General features: G+C 37.0%; 1 protein-coding gene across 1 annotated transcript in view; it reads left to right on the top strand.

The window, feature by feature from the left end:
* The first annotated feature begins 12,037 nt into the window (after positions 1-12,037).
* Positions 12,038-12,467, top strand: part of LOC124643751 (scavenger receptor class B member 1-like) — a 34,159-nt gene continuing 33,729 nt past the window's right edge. Inside the window, exon 1 of the mRNA XM_047182816.1 lies at positions 12,038-12,364. Within this exon, the coding sequence (XP_047038772.1) occupies positions 12,115-12,364 (250 nt within the window). The 5' untranslated portion in view covers positions 12,038-12,114. The remainder of the gene's footprint in view (positions 12,365-12,467) is intronic.

Raw genomic sequence — 12,467 nt, 5'->3', positions numbered from 1 at the left:
CCTTTTGATATTTTGACTGAAATTATTCCAATAATACATAATTGATATTGTTTAAATATAATTTTTACTAATGTAGGTATTTTGTTTTGCAGGAGGATTTGGTGCCAAAGCAGCTACCGCAACGCATCGTTGTATCTCGGTTGCATATGTCATACCTTCAGTTTTTAAATGAATATAATTTTAAAATTAAAACACTGCATTTTTATTTAACTTACACCTAGAGAACGATTAGATAATAAACTATTTTCAGCGTCTAAATAGGGGTTGGTTTATTGTGTAAATATTTCGGCGTCGGTGGCAAGCCCTTTTCAACCACAAAAATGTGCCCTTTTTCTATTTGTAGGAGACTGAGATTAGTCTTCGTCTAAACTTTAATTTTCGTGTGCGTTACCCTGGCCAGATGTTGTCAATTGATGGTAATTTTAATCTTATAGATAATTAGTTGTGCGGCTTCTGTAATTGTTGCGCACATTTTTAAATTTGTTGCGCTTATAGTTTTTTGATTATTTCACAAAAACATTTCTTGCTGGAGTAATGTTACCCCAGCCAGACCTTTTTCTTTCTGATGGGAATATTTAAATAAATATTACCTATAAAATTAGTTGTAAATGTTGTGCCATATTTTGTATTTATTTATTCGAGATTTTGCTGGGGTAACGTTTTCAGTTTTGCTAGATCTTTGAAATGGTTAAGCGAATTCTTATCAAATTTTGTACATGACTTCCTAGGAATTAGTTTAAATTTGTTCGTCAATAATAAAACCAAAATAATGCATATCTTAAAGGTTATTTCATTAAATGGAAAAACGTTTCAATTGGTCCCAGCACCCTCAATAAGAAGTCTAAAAGACTTATTTTAAACGTCATTTTAAAGCTTGTAACTGCCTTCAAATGTATATGAAGTTTCATTAGCATCCTGTAAGTATTTATATAACCTTTTGAACGCCAATGTCGGCTATAGCCGACATGAGCAAGCGTGCCCTGTGCGCCAACGACGGCTATACTCGACAAAAAACAGGTCGCAGAAAAATACAAAATAAACCTATTAAATCATTACTTTTATGTATTTTTTAGTAGATATTTAATTAAGATTTTCGGGCTTGGCGTACAGGGCATAGGAATACCGATATGGCGTGGCGGTGAAAAGGTTAACAAGTTATGATGATATTCAGTTTTTCACGAGCACGGTCTTGATGCGCGCGGTGTTATTTGGCCACAGGATTGGATATATGAACTGAATGTTATCTCAATAATTAGTTATATAGATCAGGTGTATGTCAGTAAAATTTCAGCTCAGTACACTGGATAATTAATGAGATAATACGATTATAAAGTCATTATATATAAGAATGACCGTGGTAACCCGACCAAGTTTTGGTGGTTTCGAAAAAGCGAAAACGCAGAACATTATACTATCTTTTGAAATTTTTACCGTTAGCGGGACGGCTCTGTGTGGCGTCGTCCGTAATATCTAGTACATTACAACTGCTCAGTGTCGCGTCGCCGTCCCGTCGCGCCGCGCCGCGCCCGCTGTGTGCAGAGACCTTTAATGCTGCAGGAATAAATACATAGGTAACTGGAGTATGTAGTCGTATTTGTTTAGATTAAGGGCAGGCAAAGTAAAATAAATAGGTGTGCGATCAAGCGTCAATGTCTAAAATAGTAGATTAGCTACTCGACAATAGATGGCGCTGTAAGATATATTTTTCACTCGCTTCTTAAAGTTCGGTATCTCTGCATATTTGTATGTTATAATAAGTTTTCCATGGTTTATTTTCTTCATGGGCTAAATATTATTTATAGAAAACATGTTATATCAATGTCAATCCCAGTTTTCCGTGTTCCGAATAATTAATTACCAACCTCCATTAAATAATTATCTGCATGCAAATAGGTAACTAGTTATTGCTTGGTTTAATTTCAGTTTATGTAATTCAAACACTTTTATAGAAAATAAATTGATTGTCAGCTTTCCGTGTTTTCAATTATTAAATACAATAGCTAATAATTATATCTTTGCAAGTGTGTATTCCATTGTGGTCCACTGATAAGAACTTGATATTAACATAAGTATGTCATTAATAAGAAGTTGCTAGTTGTCAGGTTTTAATTGGTTAACTTAAGCGTATAATTGAACTTAATGCTCATCACGCATTAGCTTATAAAAACAACCCTACACTACATTTGAGTAGATTAAACAATCTTGATACGACTTTTACACAAATACATATTAAACAAATAAATTATTGCTTAAAATAATCATTCAATTGTTTTAGGAATTTTGCTGCATTTGTTATTACTGCATTTCCGATTTCGATAATTTTTTGCCGCAATTTATTTTTGAATTGTGTTAGAAATAAAAAGTTTTGTCAAAATTGTTTAAATTCAGTTAAGTACGTACTCAAATGGAGTGTATGGTTAACTCATTTAATCTGAGGAAGACAGTCAGATAAAATTCAAGCTCATTCAAAGACGTCTATTCCAATCGGGCTGGTAAATCAACACTTTACAACCGTCAAAAACGAAAGACAGCCACCTGAAGAGCCCACCAAAATCGTTTATTCAAACTTGGCTGCAAAATTTGAACGTCAGGAATTTACAAAAGCCAGCCCCCAAAACGCCCGCCTTTCACCGCTTATGTACCCACCTATCTACTGTGTGTTTTTGCTGGGAAGAAGAAGAAAAATAAAATTACGAGTCCTAAATTCATCGACTCAATAAACAAAATAATAGGTACTATAATAAGAACAAGTTATTATGTTATTAAAAAAATAATAACGATTTGTCAAACAAGTACCTAATTGTGAATTATCCGCGTTTTGCTAAGACAGACATATATTACAAAATTGTCGCATATCACCGGGTCGAAGGAGGTCAACTTATTTATCATTAATTTATCTGTTCCACGCAATTATAATCTGTCGTTTGTAAAAACTATTATATCTGACAATTCGAAGAAGTATTTTTTTAGGAAATCACGTTTCCTATTTTTTTTTTGTTTTCTAACGAAACGAAAGATACTTAATAGGTTATTAAACTATTTTTTTCTGCGGTAGTCAATTAGAGACAAAAAGAAAAATATATCACTATGGTTGAAATGTTATGTCATGCCCCTTTTCAAAATCATCACATCAGCCAATTGCCGTCCACTGCCGAACCCTAGGGCTTATACCTACAAACGGACTAGGTACTCCGCGAATAACGTATCCTTGGTAACCTGAAAAAAAAAAGAATAAAAAATATCGTATAATAAGTTAACTGAGCCATTTTTGGGCGACACAATTACTGAAGTTTAGATAAAATTCAGGATACCTAATAACAGCAACCCCAGCGGGGCCCAGCAGAGTCAAGGCCTGCCGGGGCTGCGGGATTGTTCGAAAAAGTTACCGCAGCCCTGGTACATAAAAGGCCTACGACGGAACACGACGGGTATTCAATGTACCTATATTAATACTATCAGAAGTTTTTATTTATAAATTCTCTATTTACAAAACTTAATTGGAGAGCTGTAGAACTGTGAATTCCATGATGATCATAAGCAGTATAATACCTCGGTATTTGTCATGTAGGTACCTAATTATTTATAGAATCGTTAACTAAGTAATTTCATAAAATAATTATTGAAATAATATTTTATACATTTCCTACATAGCTTCGGAATTGTATACATTTCTTAGGAGCTGTATACAATTCCTAGACTTCGTACATTTCCGGTAACATATATACTTTCTAAGAAAATCTTAGACACCATTGACTGTGTTTCGAATGGCACGTTAAACTGTAGGTCCCGGCTGTCATTAAACATCCTTGGCAGTCGTTACGGATTGTCAGAAGCCAGTAAATTTGACAACCAGTCCTACCAAGGAGTTTAGTTGCCCGGGTAACTGGGTTGAGTAGCCCAGATAAGCAGTCGCTCCATGCGGCACACTGGTACTCAGCTGCATCTGGTTAGACTGGAGGCCGACCCCAACAGAGTTGGAAAAAGGCTAGGCAGATAATTAAGGGAACAAACTAGTGCCAAAAACATATGTCGTCAGGACATCATTTTGCGCAGGTATTTCTTATCTATTTCTAAACTCACGTGGTGACACGTGAACTGTCAAAAAAATAGACAAAAACAATGTTTTTCTAGTTTCCTTTATTATTGTCCTTTGTTACGACCTCTGTTAATAATAAATTAGCGAAAATAGCACGTAAATACTAATTAGTTATTCGTAGTAGTGAAAACAAAAAGTAGGTATAGGTAAGTTAGTTTTCCGAACGTTAAACTTAGGAACGTGATTGTTAAAGCTGCGTTTACATTACATTGGTCTACATCCTATTCGCCGAGCCGTGAGCCAAAATGTAAACAAAGAACAACACTTTCAAGATGGCGGGTATAACCCGACCGATGACAAAACGTTACATTTTTATGCAAAATGTTCGCAGTATCTGTGGTCTACAATTTAGTAGGGTTCTATGTTTGACAGTCAAGTCTTTTTAGGTTCTTTTACATGTAAAACGATTTAATGCATATTTAATTAAAATTAAGAAAATAATTTACGGCATTTATGATATTTGATTTCAAATAAGTCTGAAAGGTTTACATAAGTTCTAAGATAATATCATTTCTAATGTTATCAGTGTGTTACTTCCGTAGTTATTTTTTTTAAATATGTTCACTACTTCAATCGTGACTTATAAAGAATCTTTTTTATGGTTCGTTTACCTTTTGGCTCATGGCTCCGTAATCCCTATTGGATTAGCTATCGTAACTGCCTCGTTGGTCTAACTGTCGCAATCGCGGTCGCTTGTGCACGAGGTCTCGGTTCGATTCCCGAGTCAGTTGGTTTAAGAAACTTTCGCAAAACAGCTCGGGGCCTGGAAGTGTGTGATTGATACACCTGTGCATAGGAGATCATGTTTATGTCGGTCCTGATCTCTCTCCGGTGGTGTCGGATTGTCGTCCCATCGTGCTATGAGAGTGAAGGAATAGTGAGTTCACCTGTGTCCAAGCAAATGTGCGTGCTCTTTAATATGTCCTGGCTGATCTTCTTATATTAGAACAGCCGCCGTGGTTGAAATCGGCCTTGGAGGCCATTTTTATTATTCAGTACTCATTTGACGATAACATATTTATATTTAGGTATAAAGGCTATATTTTATCGATATGCAGCAAATAGTTCCCGCGGAAACAGTTTATGCTACTCCCTGTAAAACTATATAGAGGCCTTAGGGATGATTTATATTAGGCCGGGCCGTGTCCGGGGCGTGCCGTGTACGTGGCTCGTACGGGGCACGGATGTGAAACGTTACATACATTTTGTATGAAGCAGTTTATATTACACCGTGCATGATCCGTGACCCGTTCGGGCCACAAACGACGCCCGTCTTTAGAATTTCATAAAAGCCCGGACACGGCCCGAGGTTACAATATAAAATCATCTTAAAATGATTACCTAAACGTTTTTCATTCATTATGTCATATTATTAATACTTAAGTTAAGTGTATTGGTTTTGTCCGCGTCATAGTAGAAGAATTACGTCTCGGTTTAAAAAGCGACCAAGAGCGAGTCGGATTTCGTATTTAGGGATCTGAAGATTCAACTTTTATTTATTTATTGTTTTGCACGACTTCGAAAGATCCCAACGAATTAACATAAATCAGATAAAATAAGTTTAAGCAAAAAATCTTAAAAATAAAGATAGATAGGTCACTAAATAAAGATAGATAGGTCACTAAATTAAAAATCTACCTATGTAAAAATAACCAACTTTAATACGACTTAAGAACTCAGCGTAAAAATAAAATGTGGCAAAAAAATTATGTTTATGTAATACTTAACAACAATAACTTAATGAATTGAATCACTACATTAAGGCCCATTTTCATCCTCAATAACGTCTGTTTTTCTTAAAACAACTGTTTACCTACTATGAAAAACGTGAAAATGCATAGCACTATAACAGTTGTTTAAAAAAAAATCAACCACGAAGGTTATACACTTGGGTTCGAGCAGCAGATTATTTGTTTAGTATTTATGTAAAAATCGATCAGTATTGTTTGTCTTAAATTAAGTGCTTACTCAAATAGAGTAAGTATAGGGGACAAGATGAATCCGACGGAACCCCAAAAAATAACAACTTCAAGTACACAAACACGACATAAGAAATACACAATAGTTAATACGTACGTTAGTAAGAACTATTCACTAATAATAGACCACATTTTCTTGTATCTGACGTATTTGACCTTCAAGAGTTGAAGGTGATGAGCATAAACGTGGAAGACCACGACCAAAGAAACGATGGATGGATTCTCTGAAAGTAGACATAGTTAGAAAAAATGTTACTTGTGAGATGACGGCAGATAGAAGAGTATGGAAGGGGAAAACATGCTGCGCCGACCACGAATAAAATTGGGATAAGAAAGATGATGACGTATTTAACCTACAACCTATTTTAGGTAATATCTAATATTGTGTTGAGTTTTCAACCGTTATTTACATTAGAATAAATAATACGATCATCATCTCCCGAGCCTTTTCCCAACTATGTTGGCATCGGCTTCCAGTCTAAAAGGCTGCAGTTAAGTACCAGTGTTTTACAAGGAGCGACTGCCTATCTGACCTACTCAACCCAGTTACCAAGACAACCCGATAAGCGTTAGTGAGGCTGACACTAGGGCTTATTACTTGATTAAACCTGCAGCTAACTCGATAAGAAGGAGATTAAAAAAAAGGAAGAAGAAGAAATACGTTTATTCACAAGTGTGACACATGGACTTACAAAAAAAATGTACTAAAAATTGACATAAAAAAGACGAATTACAATAAGAAATACAATAACGGGAAATATGTGTCACACCCCACGTGAAACGGCCCTCGCTCAGCATAATGCTGAGACCCTATACGGGACAAAAGCCTCAGCGCTGATTTTCAGCGAGAGCCGAAGCTGCAAAGGAAAAGGAATAATTGCTATAGCAATCAATGTTGCAAATCTTCAGTTTTGAACGATGAATGATGGAAAATAATCCGTTCTACGTGATAACTACTTACAAAGACTGACTTAACTTAATAAGCGGATATGACGATACAAATTTACTGGACATTGTAAAAATTACACCGCTATTAATAGTTAAGTATGACAAATAAGCACTTATGTAATCTGTCTCACTGTTTTGAGACGAATTAAAGAACATTTCGATCGACTGTCATTAAACATCTTTGGCAGTCGTTACGGGTAGTCAGAAACCAGTATGTCTGACAGCCAGTCTTACCTAGGGGCATTGAGTTGCCCGGGTAACTGGGTTGAGGAGGTCTAATAGGCAGTCGCTTCTTGTAAAACACTGGTACTCAGCTTTATCCAGTTAGACTGGTAGCCGACCCCAACATGTAGTTGGAAAACGCTAGACAGATGATGATGTATTCACAAAAGTACGACCTATACCAACCTTTTTGAGTATTTTTAGGCACAAAACAAACAAATTAAGCCCTACAAAAGTTTTGTACCCTTTTAAAACAGCGTGAACATAATCATCCGATGAATGAATGACGGACAAACCGACAAATGATTAGATAAGAGTTCGGAAGTAGCCCCTCTCCCAGTCGATGTCAGGGCGTTTGCTACTTAATGTGTAAACAAGATAGAATTGTTATTATAAACTAATATGTTGAAATTGTAAGAGTTAATAAATAATCTATACTTCTATACTGATATAATAAAGAGGAACTTTTTGTTTGTTTGTGCCTGAATTGTTCCGAAATGATTGAACCGATTTCAAAAATTATTTCACAGTTGGAAAGCGATATTATTACAAAGTAATAGAGGCTATATTTTAATATATTTGTCGGGTGCGAGTAGTGCTGAGTATTAGTAAATTAAGGGCCGATTGTTTGACGTTTGAAAGCTTTTGTATAGAAAATATGTCAAACCGCCTTATTTATTCCGCAGATAGAAGTTAACCTTCAATTGAAAAATCGGCCTTAAATATACACAATATAAATACACACATCAAAAGTGTCTAGGGATCAACATATATTTTTGCAATAACTTTTCTCCTGATTGATATTAATTAAAATTTTCTTTAAGGATTCATCAAATAAAGTGTTTTCGTTTGTCACAGTAACGATAAACCAAGTCACCTTTGCACTAATAAAGAAATTTGCCATTTTCCTAATAAAGGGATTTTTGACATTTGAAACACTAACACAAAAGTTCGAAAAAAAAGACTGAAATAACAGTTTTCTTTAAAAGTTTATTGGGTAACTTAAACAATTAATAATCCGTGTTTCTACCGCGAACACTAACAACACAAGAACATCGGTTTGGCATACTCAAAATGAGTTCATCCAAATCACGATGTGGAATGGCCGCCCATGTTCGTTGCAACAACAAAAAAAGGTCTTCTTGCGACTGGATACCCTCCATATTCGGCAGAGCTCTTCTCTGTAGCATATCCCATGCATGCTCAATCGGGTTCAAGTCTGGCGACTGAGCAGGCCAGGGCAGGACATTGATGTTAGCTGCCGCGAGAGTCTGTCTTACAACTCTTGCGGTGTGCGGTCGTGCATTATCATGCATTAACTGAAATAAGGGACCGATTTGCACTTGTAGAGGAACGATGACGTCTGATACAATCGTCTCAGCATAAATTTGAGCGTTGAGGTTGCTTCTGATCCAAATCAACTCAGTTCTTCCGCCGATCCAAATACCCGCCCATACCATGATGGTTCCACCACTATAAGGATGGACTTCCTGGCAGGATTTTAATCGCTGTTGGCGTCCAGGGGTTCTCCAGTGTCGTATACGTCTTGTATCCGGTCTCATACCAAAACGAGACTCATCAGAAAAGCACACGAAACGCCATTGTTCTTCTGCCCAATTTCTGTGTTCAAGAGCCCATTGATATCGAATCCTACGATTGTGCATTGCTATAGGTGGTACCCGTAGCGGTCTTCGGGAATGAAGGTTCACTTCATGCAAGCGGTTTCTGACTGTTTGGTCGCTAATTAAGTTCCCTGAAGAGTGATGAAGCCTCACGGCTAACATCATGGCGGTTATTGTTGGAGCTCTTCGAGTTAAGATTTGAATGTATCGGTCTTGTCTCCGTGTGGTGCAGCGATACCGTCCTCCATGGCGCTCAGCTACGGTACCAGTGCTTCGGTAACGTGTCCAAAGTCGACTGATAACACTCTGACTTGTATTCAGAGCTAAAGCCACAGTACGTTGCCGGGAACCAGCTTCTATCATTCCCACGGCTCTGAGCATTTCTTCCCTGCTTAAATGACGTCGCCGCTCCATAATAACGTTGGTTTTAATCAGTAGTAGGGAAACAGTAGCACTAATAATGTCTTCAATGCGTTGTATGTGTTTATAGGGAAAATATTGACAGCTGATTTTCATCTTTTACTCGAATTTGATTCACAGTTCCTGATTCAAATTATGAAATGCACCAAAAAGGATCCATATAAATTTATAAAATCATAAATTTATTACAAAGCCACATCTCAATCTCAAGAAATCCGCATAAAAATGCTTGATCCCTAGACACTTTTGATGTGTGTACATACATCGTAATCTCAAAAAACTATTATTCATAAACAAAATAAATCATCTGGGTATTGTTTAAAGGAACTGGGCATGACATTGATTACCGAACAACTAAGCCTAAATATAGGTCTAAAACCGTGAAATTTGGCACAAATGTTACGTTAAATAGCTTAGATAACTTCACTACGCAGGACTTTATAGGAATTCCCAAGGACACCACAGTCTTCTTATCGAGTGAGCTGCAGGTTTAATCACCCAACAAGTCATGGTGTCACAGTGTTCTCAAATCCGCCTGACGGCCTCTTACGTGGAATTGTAACAACGACGATCGAAGACTCCGGCTTTACGAACCCTCCCAGGCACGGGGGTGTAGCATCGCCAAGTTCTAAACTCCAGCCTGCTTTTTAAAAGTATCTAAAACACACAAATTTGGATTGCAGGATTGGTCAGGATCCATGTTTCCGGAAGCACGATAAACTGTACATAGGTCCCGGCTGACATTTGAACATCTTTGGCAGTCGTTACGGGTAGTCAGAGGCCAGTAAGTCTGACAATCAGTCTTACCAAGGGGTATTGATTTGCCCGGGTAACTGGGTTGAGGAGATCAGATAGACAGTCAATCTTTGTGAAACACTGACACTCAACTGCATCTGGTTAGACTGGAAGCCGACCCCAACATAGTTGGGAAAAGGCTAGACCGATGATGATGAGCCGCATTGGCCGACAATCAGCCGGGACGGTATAACAAACTCAAGTAGCGGTCAATGCCCTAATGACCACAGCCACGCATTGGTCTATTGCAATGCACTAGGATAAATTGTTACATCCTGTCAGTCGGTTCTAACCACTAATATCTGGAAATGCACCTAGATCAATTCTTCAAGTTAAGAAACGTCTCATGTGTGAATCTAGGCAACTACTTATTAGTCGGCCGATAGTTTGTTTGGAGTCGTAATTTTTTTGAACGTCAGGTACCTAATTCACAAGAGACAGCCCCCAAAACGCCCACCCTTCACCACTTTCTATGTGTTTTTGCTGAGAAGAAGTGGTGCAACAAACTCCCCAGCAACACATGCCTGTCTGTATCTAGGCTAGAAGAACCTTAATATTGGTATACTAAGAGTGTATTGCTGTATACAATATGCAATATTGACATAATATAAAATAATATGTATTTATATATAGTTCATTAACAAACTTGTCATTAAAAGTCGTCATGAATATAAAAGGCGGACATTTATGATCAATGCTTTCAGTCACATAGCATGAAAAATTACACCATCAATATGATGGTGTAATCATATCATGCACATAACATCTAATGCTATAACATTTCCTGAAATAACGTTCCAAATCTGTGTATTTTTCTATTAAAAACCATGGTCCGATTTCATGAATAGACTTACCTATTCATCTGGTCACCGAAAGGTCACAACAACCGCGTATTTTGTTTGTTGTTTATCTTTATCTTATTGTCCCAAAAATGATTAATTAACATGTAAACTGACAAAACAATGAAATTATCTTTAGGACATTTTGATTTTAAGGCATCATTTGGTAAAATATGTTCACTATTTTATATCAAGGAAAAAGGCTTTAGCCGTCATCATCATCATCATCATCTCAGCCGTAGGACGTCCACTGCTGAGCATAGGCCTCTCTCTTAGATCTCCACAGATACCTGTTGGAGGCGACCTGCATCCAGCGTCTTCCAGCGACCTTTATTTATAAGGTCTTCTGTCCACCTTGTGGGACGTCCTACACTGCGCTTGCCATACTTCAGAGGAAAGAAACGTAAACTAAGGTGGGATTTTTGCAATGTGGGGTAACCCATCCTAAGTAAATCTGCAAGAGATCACTAAGAAAAAAATTAAAAATGTAAAAATTTTTCTATCTTCTGGTCTACTCGCTCTAGCAAACAGTAACAAATTGCGTGCAAACATTTCTAAAATCTCCGCAAAATTGCAACCTATGTGCGCGAACAATAATGGTAGAATCTCAGCATGTTAGGAAATTGCACAGCTATCAATATTAATAGAGTAAGAGTGATATGCAAGAGCGCAGACACAGGTGCACTCTCTGTTCCCTCACTCTCATAGTCCGATGGGACGACAAGCCACCGGCACAAACTCTTCAGTAGCACAATATTAGTCTTGATAACAATGAATGATTATTATCGTCTTAAAAATTACTAGCTTTTCAAGACAAAAGACTAACCTGAGAATCAAACCCAAACACCTTTACTTGCCAAGAGCTTGCGACAAACAACAACATTTGCGTACCTAATCAAAAATTTTCTTACCCCAACTTTTTCTGCAAAATCCTCAAAGAAAAACACATGTCAAATCAACAATAAATAAATACTTAGCTAAAATTAAGTAAATGACAAGAATCTGTACAAAAACTCCCGCGCACAGATAACCCATTTAAATCGTAACAAAAAAATAAGTAAAGTTTACATATTGATAACCTAAGTGTATGACCCTTTTATCGTCACTAATCGTCAGTAGCTCTCTAGCCTCCGCCGCGAACACACGTCTCCAACCCGTATTTAAAAATAATGTACTAAAAATACTCGCGAAAAATGGAACACAATAATTTAGATAAAACGATGTCTTCGACTCCTATGCTGCCTAAAGAGAATGGTGATGAAAAAATGGTGATTATAACCCCTAGTAATGGGGTGGGGAAGATTTTGATAAGGGAGGATACAATTTTGACGAATTTGCACGGGTGTGCGGGATGTGGTAGAAGTCAGTTTACTTGTGGGGGGGTGAAAAGTCAGTGGTCGGTTCTATGTTGGGGAAAACAGCCGGAAAAGAAGTATTATTGTTGTAAGTATATTTTTGTTTTTAAGTTTACATTTGGAGGTATGAAATATTGGGTCAGTTTTGATAGATTAAGTTTTGTGGTGTAAATATGTTAAACAGTTTCGAG

This window comes from Helicoverpa zea, chromosome 28 (assembly GCF_022581195.2).
Source record: "Helicoverpa zea isolate HzStark_Cry1AcR chromosome 28, ilHelZeax1.1, whole genome shotgun sequence".
Lineage (NCBI taxonomy): Eukaryota > Metazoa > Arthropoda > Insecta > Lepidoptera > Noctuidae > Helicoverpa > Helicoverpa zea.
The sequence above is the reverse complement of the archived record's forward strand: the minus strand, read 5'-3'. Positions and strand labels throughout refer to the sequence as shown.